The sequence below is a fragment of the Ornithorhynchus anatinus genome, chromosome 12 (assembly GCF_004115215.2).
Source record: "Ornithorhynchus anatinus isolate Pmale09 chromosome 12, mOrnAna1.pri.v4, whole genome shotgun sequence".
Taxonomy (NCBI): Eukaryota; Metazoa; Chordata; class Mammalia; order Monotremata; family Ornithorhynchidae; genus Ornithorhynchus; species Ornithorhynchus anatinus.
The window spans coordinates 43,540,672-43,555,351 of NC_041739.1; the positions used below are offsets into that span (position 1 = coordinate 43,540,672).

General features: G+C 46.3%; 1 protein-coding gene across 1 annotated transcript in view; it reads right to left on the bottom strand.

Annotated features, from left to right (window-relative positions):
• LOC120638721 (vomeronasal type-2 receptor 26-like) overlaps positions 1-14,680 on the bottom strand; it is a 39,925-nt gene that overhangs the window by 2,754 nt on the left and 22,491 nt on the right. The window contains exons 4-6 of the mRNA XM_039913684.1: positions 3,189-4,026; positions 1,976-2,073; positions 494-721 (exon numbers count right to left, since the gene is read on the bottom strand). Of these exons, the coding sequence (XP_039769618.1) occupies positions 494-721; positions 1,976-2,073; positions 3,189-4,026 (1,164 nt within the window). The remainder of the gene's footprint in view (positions 1-493; positions 722-1,975; positions 2,074-3,188; positions 4,027-14,680) is intronic.

Sequence of the window (14,680 nt, forward strand, 5' to 3'; positions counted from 1 at the left end):
CATTGACCAGCCCCATTTACTTGTATCCACCCCAGTGCTCAGTACAGTGCCTGACACAAAGTAAGCACTTAAGAAATACCATAAGTATTATTACTATTATTATTGGCAGGGAGCAGTCTGGAGGGAGGGCACTAGGCTGGCATCAGATGGCATCATATGACGGGGGAGGGAAGACTGTGCCATCTTGAGTTGCAGCTCCTCCCCTTCACTTTAGGATTAGCAGAATTAATAGGACCCCCAGGCACCCCCTCTTTGGCCTAGTTTGAGTGTTTAATTGCCTCTGATGTGTCTGTCTACAGTCCCCTCTACCCCTTTTAATCTAAGATCAATCTCCCCTTGAGGATCAAGGTCAACGCTTCATTGCTACCAAAGTATTCTTTCACAGCACTAGTTACAGTGCTGTGCACACAGTATGCACTCCCTCAGTACAATCACTACTAGAAGCCTGGGACTACTGCTCCAGGACATCTGGGAATTCCCACTGGCTGCTTACCTGAGAGGATCCCCTGGGCCACATAATTATTGCTTCACTGATGAAAACATCTTGGTCAGGAGGTGCCTGGGGGTCCATCTCCCTGACTTTCACCAACTCACAAGTTCCATTGGGAGAGATCACAAAGTTCAGAATCTCAAATTTTGCAGTAGATCTGTAGTTCTCATCCAGAAACACTGGCTCCCCCACAGGGTTGTCAAACTGGACTTTGCTCAGAAACTCATGGAGCTGAAATGGATAAAGGAAATTGGAGACTCCTGACTCCAGGGGAGGTGAGATTAGCTGCAATGGGGTTTGCTGTGGTCAGTCTGTTTGTTTGACAGTACTTGTTAAGTGCTTACCATGTTTAAAACACTTTTCCAAGTTCTGGGTTAGGTACAAGTCATTTAGGTCAGACACAGTACCTGTCAGGCATGGGGTTCACTGTCTTAAGTGGGAGAGAGAACAGGTATTGAATCCCCATTTTACAGTTGAAAAAACTGAGGCACAGAGAAGTAAAGTGACTTGTCCAAGGTCACACAGTTAGCAGATGGAAGAGCAATTGGCAGAGCTGGGATTAGAACCTAGGTCCTCCGACTTTCAAGACCATGCTCTTTCCACGTGGCCATGCCGACAGTCGGGTCAGTGATTCAGAGAGGTTGGGGTTGGATGGCCAAATTTCCCCTATGTGACAACCAAGAGTCAGCATGACTTAGTGGAAAGCCCTCGGGTCTAGGAATTGTAGGACCTGTGTTCCAATACTGGCTCTGCCACTTGCCTGATGTGTGACCTAGGGCAGGTCACTTCACTTCCTGTACTTCAATTGCCTCATCTGTAAAATGGGGATTCAATACCTCTTCTCCCTATCACTTGAACTATGGGTCCCATGTGGGACAAGGACTGTTTCTGCCTTCATTATCTTATATTGACACCCATGTTTAATAAAGTGCTTGGCACCTAGTAAGAATTTAACAAATATCAATATCATCATGACTTCCTAAGAAAACTGAAACTGGTTGGCAAAAAAAGAGACCAGGAATCTGTGAGCAGTCATCCCACAGGGAGGTGATTTCTGCTCTCCCACCTTTGGCCCTGCTGATGGCCCTGCTTCTCTAGATCCCTCCTCCTCTCTCCCACATCAGCCACCCAGCCCAGGAATCAGGGAAGTCTCTGTTTCTCCCTCTCTTTCTCTCCCTCTCTCTCGACATGAAAGGGAGAACAAAGAAGGTAACCCAGGGACAATGGACCTCCCCTTGAGAATATTCTCCATCTCATCCATACATAGACAAGGAGGAGGAAAGGGAGAGGCATGTCTGTCTAACAGCAAGGGACAGCCCCACCCCAGTACCAGTTACCGTGCTGACCCCTTGTACTCTGCAGTGAGTTTGTGGAGACTGGGAGCGGGGTCCTGTGCACAGGATGGAGAAAGGCAGGGGTGATGATGGTGATGATAAGGATGGAGACCTGTGAAACTGTGCTCTGAGACCACCCTCCAAACCCCACCATCTCCAATAGGACAGCATTGGTTATTCCAATAGATATAAGTTTGAAGAAGGTAGTACTGACTATAGAGTAGTCACCACCTCTGAGTGTGTGGGTGGCTAAAAAGTCCAATCTGAGATGCATGGTCCTAGCCAAAAAGGCTCTCCCTTGTCATGTTCCTAAGTTTAACATTTGCAGTTCCTAGAACTGTGTTCTCTTTTCCCTGAAATGGATAAACTACATCCTAAATCAGTATTGAGATCAATAACATTTGTGAATTACAAATTATTCATTCATTCAATTGTATTTATGGAACACTTATTGTGTTCAGAGCACTGTACTAAGCGCTTGGGAAGTACAATTTAACAACAAATAGAGGCAATCCCTACCTCACAGTGGGTTCACTGTCAAGAAGGGGGAGACAGACAACAAAACAAAACAAGTAGACAGGCATCAGTAGCATCAATACAAAAAAGTAGAATTATAGATATATAGACTGGGAATGTATTCATTCATTCATTCAATAGTATTTATTGAGCGCTTACTATGTGCAGAGCACTGTACTAAGCGCTTGGGATGAACAAGTCGGCAACAGATAGAGACAGTCCCTGCCGTTTGACGGGCTTACAGTCTAATCGGGGGCAGCTCTGTTGTGCTGTAAATACCCAAGCACTTAATACAGTACTCAGCACACAGAAAGCATCCAATAAGTACCATTGTTTAATTGATTGATTTAGACCTCCCTTTTTTGCAAGGATGTGTGTGGCTGGCCCAGCTGAAACATCACTGATTAAAATTAAAACAAACCAATTTTTATTGCCCAAACCTTAGTTACAGTTTAACCAGATGCCCTAGAGGGACTTCTTGCATTAGGGCAATGTTCCTCCACTCTCCTACCTGCAATTTTATTTCAGTGCATGGATTTCTAGGTTTCAGTCTCTGAACCCAGTCCTGTATATGTCAGAGGTTAAAGGATGAAGTTTCTCTGAAGAAATAAGTTTCTACAAGGCCCTCTACTTCTTAACTTCAGAAGGGCCTTCCTCTTTTCATTCATTCATTCATTCATTCATTCATTCATATTTATTGAGTGCTTATTATGTGCAGAGCACTGAACTAAGTGCTTGTGACCTCTAGTCTGAAATCTCCTTGTGCAGAGGGAATGTTTTGACCAACTCTGTTGTAACATACTCTCCTAAGTGCTCAGGACTATGCTGTGAACAGGGTAAGCTCTTACCAAACACCTGCTCCTGTGCCAGCGGGAATATTACCTGCCAAGGATGAGGCACCAGGCAGTCCCCATTTTCCAGAGATTTCAGGTTTGAGTTGGATAGGAGCAAGTTCTGGAGCCCATGGGCCACGGCATACACAGCGTTGTACACACTGTAACTCAGGGCAGACATTGTCAGAGAAAAAATGTGCACAGGCATTATCTCCAAGGAAGCGTTTTCTGAACATTTTCTTCCATTCATTTCAGGCAGTGAAAAAGAACAGTCAAAGGCAGACTCCCAGAATTTCTTCAAGATAATGGCTTCTGGATATTTTGCTGGTTTAACTGTCCGCAAAAAATCTCTGAAACCCGGACCCTCTTTAGCATGGTTGGCCAGAGTCAAAGTCCCATGAAAATCATAGCTATTTGTTTCATAGGTCGTGCTCAAAGTGAAGTCCCAGTGAAAGGTGGTGATCAAAACCATCTTGGATAGTCCAAAACTCTCTATCACAAATCTCAGAAGGTTCAGGGACTCTGCATCCCCATAGGCAGCCATCACTGCAGCTGATGTAGCCATGACACTGGAGTAGATTTCCTGGGCTGTATAAAAGTTGAACTTTCCACTAGGGATCTTCTTGGTAAAAGCTGCACAGACACTGTTCCTGACCATCTCCCTGGGCAGATCCAAGAGGAATCTCTCTCCTTTCATATCATCTGACACCTCCAACCCCACCCAGGTCCAGCCAAAATGGACCATTAACCGGACCATCCCCCAGGGAAGAGAGGAGAACTTGGGGGCCACCTGATAGAGAGATGGAAACTGTACTTTGTCATGCAGGATTGGGTCAAATGGGCCATAGGTGATCTGGGTAGAGAACAACAGAACTAAGAGGGAGGTGTGACAATGTAGCAAATCCATCAGAAGTATTTACTTAACTCCTGCTTTGGAAAGTGCACTGTTCATACCACTAGGGAAAAGATAAAATAAAAGCAAAAAGCAACAGTACCTATCCTCAAAGAGATTTTAGTCCATTAGTCCAATTTATTGACCATTTACTGTTTGGAGATCACTGGGAGAGTAAAATTTAACAGGGCTGGTAAGCATTTTTCCTGCCCACAGCGAGCTAACATAGGAGAGACAGACACTCATATAAATTATGGATATTTTCAGAAGTGCTGTTGGGAAGATAGGATGAATAAAGGGTACAGAACTAACCAGAAAGGAGATGCAGAAGTCAGAGGGAGGAGGGGAAATGAGGGCTTATTCAGGGAAAGCTTCTTGGAAGAGATGTGGTTTTAGAAAGGCTTTGAAGGTGGAGAGAGCGATCATCTGACAGATATGAAGGGGTAGAGAGTTCTGGGCCAATGACAGGATGTGGATGAGGGGTCAGGAGTGAGGAGACAAGTTAAAGTACATTGATTAGGTTGACAATAGTGAGAGAAGGGTGTGAGCTGGGTTGGAATAGAAAAATCACCTCTATGCTAATGACACCCAAATTTACAACTCCAGCCCCGATCGCACTCCCCTCTGCAATCTTGCATTTCCTCCTACCTTCAAGACATCTCTACTAGGATGTCCTCCTGTCACCTCAAACTTAATATGGCTAAAAGTGAACTTGGTATCTTCCCACTCAAACCCTGTCCACCCGTTCACTTTCCCACCACTGTTGATGGCACCACCATTTGTTCTGTCTCACAAGCCCGTAACCTTGACATTATCCCTGACATCTGTCCTTCATTCAACCAACATATTCAAACTCTCACTAAATTCTGTCACATCTACCTTCACGACATCGCTAAAATCCACCCCTTCCTCTCCATCTAAACTGCTACCACATTAATGCAAACACTTATCCTATCCTGCCTTGATTATTGTTATCAGCCTCCCAGCTGACCTCACTGCCTCCTATCTCTCCCTACTCCACTCCATACTCCACTCTGCTGCCCGGACCATTTTCCTTCAAATATGTTCTGCCCATGTTTCCCCACTCCTCAAGAAACTCCAGTGGCTGCCCATCCACCTCTGCCTCAAATAAAAACTTCTCACCATTGACTTTAAAGCAATAACCTTGCCCCCTCCTACCTCGCCTAGCTACTCTCCTTCTATAACCTAGCCTGCACACTCCATTCCTCTAGTGCTAACCTTCTCAGTGTACCTTGATCTCATCTTTCTCAATGCCAACCTTTCACTCACTTCCTACCTCAGGCCTGGAACATCCTCCCTCCTTGTATCAAGCAGATATTTGCACCCCCCATTTCAAAGCTTTATTGAAAGCACATCTCCTCCCAAGAAGCCTTCCCCGACTAAGCCCTCCTCTCCCCTTCTCCCACTTCTTTCTGTGTCTCCCTGACTTGCTCCCTTCATTTATCCTCCCTCCTATCTCCACTGCACTTGTGTATATATCTTTAATTTATTAATTTATTTATTCATTCATTTATTTATTTATATTAATGTCTGTCTCCCCCTCTAGGTTGTGAGTTCATAATGAGCAGGGAGTATATCTGTTTGCTGTATTGTATTCTCCCAAGCTCTTAGTACAGTGCTTTGTCTACATTAAGAGTTCAATAATGCAATGAATGAATGAAAAGCAAGGTAAGATAGAAAGGGGCAAGGTCATTGAGTAAAATGAAGGTCTATGGTAAGGAGTTCCTTTTTGATGAGGAGATTGCTGGGCAATCACTAGTGGTTCACTGAGGAGTGGGAAAACATGGAGTGAATGTTTTTTACAAAGATGATACAGGCAGCAGAGTGAAATATGGACTGGAGTGGGCAGAAACAGGAGGTAGGGAAGCCAGCATAGAAGCAGCTTGGGGCTGGCCTGAAGCAGCAAAGACTATATGCGTGGGGTTCTGGGTAAGGGTCCAGGTGGGGCTTTCCTCTCTGACCCAGACCACAAACCTGAGGAAGGGAAGGGTAATAGGCACCCCCGAGCCCAAAACCCTATTGAAGAGGCAAAAAGCTGTACAGTCAATTGTTATGGGGTCGAGTTTGGTCACGGATGAGAGTTCTGGGAAACAGAGGAATCACAGGAAAGAGAACAATCCAGGAGATTGAAGGCAACTATCAGAATCAAATGGAGCCATTTTGAAACTCCTCTCTCTAGGCTTCAAGGCTCTCCATCACCTTTCCCCCTCTTACCTTTCCTCCCTTATCTCTTTCTACTGCCCACCTCACATGCTCTGCTCCTCTGCCGCCCACCTCCTCACCGTCCCCCATTCTCGCCTATCCCGCCATCGACCGCTGGGCCATGTCCTCCCGCGATCCTGGAATGCCCTCCCTCCTCACCTCCGCCAAGCTAATTCTCTTCCCCTCTTCAAATCCCTACTTATAGCTCACCTCCTCCAAAAGGCCTTCCCAGGCTGAGCTCCCCTATTCCCTCTACTCCCTCTACCCCCCCCTTCACCCCTCCGCAACTAAACCCTCATTCCCCCCAATTTCCCTCTGCTCCTCCCCCTCTCACTTCCCATCCCCTCAGCATTGAACTCAACCGCTCAACTGTATATATATATGTATATATCTTCATTACCCTATTTATTTTGTTAATGAGATGTACATTACCTTGATTCTATTTACTTGCTATTGTTTTAATGGATGTTCATCCCCTTGATTCTATTAATTGCTATTATTCTTGTCTGTCCATCTCCCCCGATTAGACTGTAAGCCCGTCAGAGGACAAGAACTGTCTCTGTCACCGATTTGTACATTCCAAGCACTTAGTACAGTGCTGTGCACATAGTAAGCGCTCAATAAATGCTACTGAATGAATGAATGAGCCAAGCGATCTTCTGAAGGGAGACTGAGAGTCTGTCCTTAAGCATGATGGGAAAGACTCTGATCCTGTCTCCCAGGACTCCAGTCATAGAAAGAGCAGAGCCCCAGCCCTGCTTCCTAGTGTCCTTGAGCCAACTCCTCCTCCCACAGGGCCCTGAACTCAGAAGCCGACTTGTCCCATATGGTGGTTCCTCTGTAGCCCACCTAGAGGGGGGAAGATATGGGGAGCAGGTTTTGTCCCCTGTTTCTCTCCCACCTCTCCATTAGACTCTGAGCTAGGGCACTGCCTCTCCCCCGGCTCAACTCAGGAACTTCTATGAGTTTCTCCACCACATCTGCCAGATCCTACTCTGCATAGTCAATTGCTCAAGACCCATGGGGACGTGTGTCCAGAGCAGCCACTCCACTGCCCTGGGGGTTATCCGGCCCCGGTCTGGGGTGTTCTCCCGGACATCAAGGCAGGTGACAGTAGCTATCTCAGTAGGAATCCAGCCTGGAGGAGGCAAGAGGCCAGGAGGTCATTAGACAAACACCCCAGTGATCCATGGGAGCATCCAGGCCTGACGTCTGATTAAGATTTGCCCCTGAATCTCTGTTGGATGTCCTTGACAGAATTTCACTCTCCTTTTGTCCTGCCATTGCAATAAAATTAGGGTTGAGAAAAATGTTGGGTGATAAAAACAACAGCCTTGAACTATGTACTAAGTACATTAGTACTAAGTACTTAGTACTTAGGACATTAGTTAGTACTAATGTACTAAGATCATTTCTCTTCAACCACTCTCAGGTATTCTCGGTGGGCCACAGCAGGATCATGTAGAACTTAGGTACAAATAATTCAATCAGGTCTTATAAAGGGGTCAAAGATATTCCTAGAATTACAGCTTCTTCTGGCTTTCCCAGTTTCCCTATTAATAGACCCCCAGGGATCCCCAATCTGAGGCAAGTGGTAAACCACCTTTCAGTGCTATTCACTGAGTGATTACTGTGCCCTGAATAATACTAGTAATCATATACTGAGGCAAGTGGTTCAGACCCTGAAGAGTTCTGGAGGACACTACGGCAGGCAGACTCTCATCCTCTTTGTTCCCAGAGGCAGGCCAACTCCTAGCCCGTTATCCCTCCAGTCAATCAATGGTATCTACTGAACACTTCCTGTTGGCAGAACATTCTTCTAAGCCCTAGGGAATGAACAAGCTGCCAAGCACGGTAGCAAGTGCTGGGGTAGATATAAGATAATCAGGTGGGACTCAGCCCCAATCCCACATGGGGGATCATGGCTAAAAGTCAGAGGGAGAATAGGTAATTAATCTTCAATCAGTGTTACTTATTGAGCACTTAATTTGGGTAACATATTGTACTAAATATTTGAGAGAGTACAGTTCAGATGGTAGGTACGATCCATGATCCTCAATCCTATTTTACAGCTAAGGATCCTGAAGAACAGAGAAGTCAAGCAACTTGTCCAAGGTCTAGCCATTTTCAAGGGAGAGACCCAAGATTACAATCCAGGTCCCCTGACTGCCAGGCCTGTGTTCTTTCCTAAGGCCACACTGCTTCTTGATAAGAGATCTGACACCCCTCATCAAGGAGTTTTACTGTTTGAGAAATCAGGAGGGGCAGGGAACCAGAGTCTGGCCTGGCTGGGAAAAAATGAGTGCAACTCTGGATGGCCACACTCTTAGAGTTATCCCCAAGCTCCAACTTGGGAAGACCCAAACCCCTGGTGGAGTTGCAAAGAGGAACCACAGATGATAAAATCCATCCAGTTCTGCCTGTTTCTCCAGTCCTTCATGTTTCTATTCAATTTTCCCACAGGTCTGTGGCTCATGGCCCAAAGTTCAAGCCATACCCAAGATTACTCTGTGAGTGCAGGTAACCTCCCCCTCAGCCCATGGTGGGACTGTGCCCTGAGTCTCTGCCTGGCCTCTAGCCTCAGCAGAGCCAGAAGTTCTCCCTGCCTGGAGATGCAGAATGAGGCTGTGAATCAGCGAGAGGTGGGGGCTTGATTGACCAGGGAGAGTGGGGGCTTGGCTGGCCAGGGTGAGGGGCAGGACTGGGATGAATCTGGTTCTGCAGGACACAGTTAGCCACCAGCAACCTTTCTGGCCTTATACTTGGGTTGTGTCTAAGCAGAAAATCTGCTCCTGGCCAAATCTTTCCTGACAGTGGACCAGCCTCACCCAGAGCTGGTTCCAGGAATGTTTTAATAACAATAATAATTAAGGTATTAAGCACTTAATATGTGCCAAGCACTGCTATAAGTACTGGGCTAGATACAAAGTAATCAGGTTGTCCCACGTTGGGTTCACAGTCTTAATCCCCATTTTACAAAAAAGGCAACTGAGGCCCAGAGATGTTAAGATGTTAAGTTAAAATGGTAGGATGGGGGAAGCAGCGTGGCTCAGTGGAAAGAGCCTGGGCTTCGGAGTCAGGGGTCATCGGTTAGACTCCCGGCTCTGCCACCTGTCAGCTGTGACTTTGGGCAAGTCACTTAACTTCTTTGTGCCTCAGTTACCTCATCTGTAAAATGGGGATTAACTGTGAGCCTCATGTGGAACAACCTGATTACCCTGTATCTACCCCAGCGCTTAGAACAGTGCTCTGCACATAGTAAATGCTTAACAAATACCAACATTATTATCATTATTATTAAGTGGCTTCCCCAAGGTCACACAGCAGACAAGTGGCAGAGACAAGATTAGAACCTACGTCCTCTAACTCCCAAGCTCTTTCCACTAAGCCTCAATGTTTTGGTTCATCATTGTAGCTGAGGCAGCCTAGAGCTGAGCAGTGCAGTTTGGGAGTGCAATTTAGGGGAGAGAAGGTCAGGCACACTCTCCCACTGGACTCTGGGCTCTGTTGTTAGAGAAAACATAAGAGAGATGGGGCCTCTTTCCCAGGCAGTGATGTTGGGGCATTGTCTGTGTTTTTGCCAGGTACACTCAGTGTAGGAAGCAGGTGACCTCACAGCTTAGGTCAGAATGTGGGGAGTGACCTCCTCCCAGAGGGCTGTCTTGCCTGGCCACAGTGGCCTCTTCTGTGGGGACCAGGGAAGGGAGTCTGGGAGGCTCAGGCTCGGTCCCTGACACTTTATGACCTTATCACCTCTTCCAACCTCCTACCTGATGCCACCCCACTGACCTCGCTGTGACAACCTGGATAGACACCGGTGACAAGGGAAATACTCCTGAGAGGTTCCTCCCACCTCTAACTTGGTCCTTGAGCCTGGAGCAGAACTAAACCAAGTTGTGTTGTTTTCTGAGGAAGGATCCAATCTCCCCCTCCCCTTCCCATCGTATCAGGTCCCAGGCTGAGCCAGGTGGCCTCAGTCGTGCCAGGGAGCTCTGGGGACTGTTCCTGCTTGGGAGCTCCTCACCTGCGTCCCTGAAACTTCTACCAAAACACAGACTGGAAATAATCTTGTCATCTCCCCTGCCGATTCTGGCTCCTCAGGAGGATGATGACAGGAATGGGAGGGAGTTGTTTCCCTTGTCAACTGTGTCAGTCCCAAGCTTGATGATGAGGTTGGCAGGGATTGCCTCAGGCAGGAGGCCGGGAGAGTTGACAAATTCAGACAATTTCAGTGAGAATGCTGAGCTGAGAACTTCCTGATTATCATCCCTCATCACTCCAGCAGAGGATGCTGTATCCAGTCTGTGCAACCCCATAACACACGGGGCGAGGTGGGGAGGGGAAGATTCTTGGTGTGGTCTGAGTTGTGGTGGGTAACCCTGGTTCCCTCACCCCCAACACTCCCAGCAACTCTGCACACAGTAAGCGCTCCGTAAATATGATTAAATGAATAATACAGACATCATCCTCTGGTTCTTACAGTCTAACCCTAAAGATTGTATGCATCTTGTAGGCAGGGATCATGTTGACAACTCTGAACACTGTACCAATTGCGTAGTACAGTGCTCTGCACACAGTAAGCTTTCAATAAATAAAACGGATGGATTCATTGGTTGATTGATTCATTCAAACCTGTTAATGTCTCCCCTATCCTAAACAAACCCTCTCTTGACCCCACGATTCCCTCCAGTTATTTTCTTCCTACCATGACTCTCCAAACTCCTTGAAGGAGCTGCCTACACCTGTTGTTTCCACTTTCTCTCCTCCAATTCTCTCCTTGCCCCTATCCAATCTGACTTTCACCCACTGGGCGCCACAGAAATTGCCCTCTTAACGGTAAACAATGATCTCTTCTTGCCAAATCCAATGGCTTCTACTTTATCCTAATCTTCCTGCACCTTTCAGCTGCCTTCGACACTGTCAACCACCACCTTCCCTTGAAAACGTAATTCAACCTTGGCTTCACTGACATCGTCTTCTCCTGGGCCTCCTCCTATCACCCTGGTCGCTCTTTCTCAGTCTCTTTCATGGGCTCCTCCTGTGCTTCCCACCCCCTAACTGTGGGAGTTCTTCAAGGTTCAGTTCTGGGTCCTTCTATTCTCCATCTACACCCACTCTCTTGAAATACTCATTAATTTCCTGACTTCAACAACCATCGCTATGCAGATGTTTCCCAAATCTACTTCTCCAACCCTGATCTCTCTCCATCTCTGCAGTCTCAGATTTCCTTCCTCCTTTAGGACATCTCTACTTGGATATCCCATCAACACCTGAAATTAAACACATCCAAAACAGAACTCCTTTTTTTTAATGGTATTTGTTCAGCACTTCCTATGTGCCTGACACTGTACTAAGCAGTGGAGTATATACAAGTTAATCAGTTTGGACACAGTCTTAGTTCCATATGAAGCTCAAATCTTCATCCTCATTTAACAGATGAAGTAACTAAAGTGACTTTCCTAAGGTTACACAACAGAGAAATGGTGCAGCTGGGATTAGAACTCAGATCCTTCTGATTCCCAGCCCTGTGCTCTATCCATTATACCACACTGCTACTCAATGGTTTTTCTACAGAACCATTCAGTCAACGTTTCCCTACTCTTCAAAAACCTCCAGTGGTTGCCCATCCAACTCTTCATCAAACAGAAAGTCCTTAGCAATGGTTTTAAAGCACTCAATTACCTTGCCTCCTCCTGCCTCACCTCCTCAATTTCCTACTGCAACCCAATCTGCATATTTCTCTCCTCTAATGCCAACTTACTCACTGTACACTGATATCACTTATCTCACCACAGACTCTCTAGCCCATGGCCTTCCTCCTTCTTGGAATGCTCTCCTTCATATCCAACAGTCGACAGACAATTACTCTCTTCCATTTCAAAACATTATTAAAGCCAAATCTCCTTCAAGAGCCCTTCTCTGATTAAACCCTCCTTTCCTCTTCCACTCCCTTCTGCATAGCCCTAATTTATTCCCTTTTTTTAATCCCCTGCTCTCAGCCCCACAATGCTTCTGCTCATTTTTGTAATTTTTTAATTTATATTAATTTCTATCTCCCCTTCTAGACTGTGAGCTTGTCATGGGCAGGGATTGTGTCTGTTTATTGTTGTGCTGTACTCTCCCAAGTGCTTAGTATACTGCACACATTAAGTCCTCAATAGATGCTTTTGCCTGACTGATCACTAACCCTGCCTTCAAAGCCTTTATTACAAGCAGATCTCCTCCAAATGGCCTTGGCTGCCTAAGCCTTTATTTCCTCTTCTCCCATTCCCTTCTGTGTTTCCTTTGTATTTGGATTTACAACCTTCCTGAACGCAACATCACTTATGTATATACCCACAATGTATTCAACCGTATTAATGTCTATCTCCCAAAGACTGTAAGCTCGTTGTGGGCAGGGAACGTTTCTGCCAACTCTGATATATTGTATTCTCCCAAGCACTTAGTACAGTGCTCAGCACATAGGAAACACTTAATACATTTGATTGATGGATTGATCATTTGATCAGACTTTATAATCTCCTGTATACGGGGGTGAGGATTAACAACTGGGTCTCAGACATTGTATAGGCTTCCTGAGAATGGCTGTTTTGGGGTCTGAGTGGGCAGAAGGGGGAGGTTAATAATAGTATAGCTTTTGAAGAGGAGCAGAAATGGGACTGAAATTCAAGTTGAGTTATTTTTACTTAATAAGTGAGTAAAACATACAGGCATATGACATCTACTCCAGTGCTTCAGTACAGTGCCTAACAGTGTACAAACAGTGCCTGGAACCTAGTAAGTGGTTGACCAATACCATTACACAAAAAAGAGTGGTAGCCCACACTGGCTCTCCAACAGTGCTCGGCACACAATAGGCTCTCAAAAAATATTACTGTGTGACCTAGTAGAAAGAGGATGGGGCAGAGTCAGGAGTTTGTTTACCAATGAAAGTGCCTCTTGACACAAAGCTATCCTGCTCTCAGGCAAATTTCTCCAAGATAATATCAATACTCAGAGCTGATTTTGCCCTGGTTCATCAGGGATTTCTAGGACACTCCAGTAAGGGGGTGAGGCAGTGTTGAGTTTAGGAGCCTTAATCAAGAGGGAGGGTAACTGGAGTGGCTAGTGGGAGTTATAATTTGTGGAGTCAGTAGCAGGGTAGTGTTGGGCCACAATGAGGGGGTTTAGGGTTTATGGACACAGTGGTGGGGTGGAGTGCGGCTGGAGGGGGACAGGGGGTTTTAGTTTATGGAGTCATTTGTGGGGTGGAGTAGGATTGGATGAGGGAGTGGTTTTGGTTTATGGAGTTAGAGATGGGGTGAGGTGGGGAAAGGGTGAGGGGTGGGTTTTATGGTTGACAGAATCAGTGGTGGGGTGGAGTGGGCAGTCCTGATGTCATTCAGTAAATCAATCATATTTACTGACTGCTTACTGTGTGCAGAGCATTCCACCAAGTGTTTGAGAAAGTACAGTATACCGAAATACCAGACATATTCCCTGCCCACAATGAGCTTAGAGAGTAGAGTGGGGGACAGGCAGTAATATGAATGTATCAAATTACAGATACCTACATAAGTACTGTGGGGCTGTGGGAGGGTGAATAAAGGGAACAAATCAAGGTGATGCAGAGAGGAGTGGGAGAGGAGGAAAGGAGAGTTTAGTCAGGGAAGGCCTCTTGGAAGAAGGTGGGGTTAGTAATTGTCCGTCTGATATAAAGAAGGAGGAAGTTCCAAGCCAGAGACAGGATGTAAGCAAGAGATTATCGGTGAAATGGATGAGAGCGAGGTACAGTGAGAAGGTTAATATTAGAGAAGCAAAGTGTGTGGGCTGGGTTGTAGTAGGAGAGTAGTGAAGTGAGGGGGGAGGGGACAAGGTAACTGAGTGCTTTAAAGATGATGGTAAGGAGTTTTTGTTTGATGTAAGGATGTCACATCAGCAATCATGAAGCACAGCAGAAACATTCTGGGCCCATATCCCTTAGGAAAATGTTTCATTCGACTCTCACTGCTTTTTGCTTAGCACCCATTGCCCATTTCTTCTTCTTCCCAACGGTCTTAGGGTCCAAACCTGCATGAAGAGATGCAGATATCCCACCCTTCACCTCTGCCTCCTTCTTTGTATAATTGGGCCCACCTCTCAGGAGGTTGGACCAATCAGATGATGTTCTGAGAGGTGGTGTCATTCAATAGGCCAGGACCCCTCCCATGCCCGTGAGGAGGATGACTCTCATTACTATGGGGAAGAAGACCCACTCCTCCCTGTGAGGTCAGAACCTCTGAAGCTGGGCTGTTCATGAACAGGACTGTGCTGTTAGGGTGTAGAGAGGAGCAAAGAGGCAGGGCTGGGGCAGGGTGCAAATGGGAAGACATGAGTCAGAGCAAAATGGCAGAACAGGGGAGTGGTGATGATT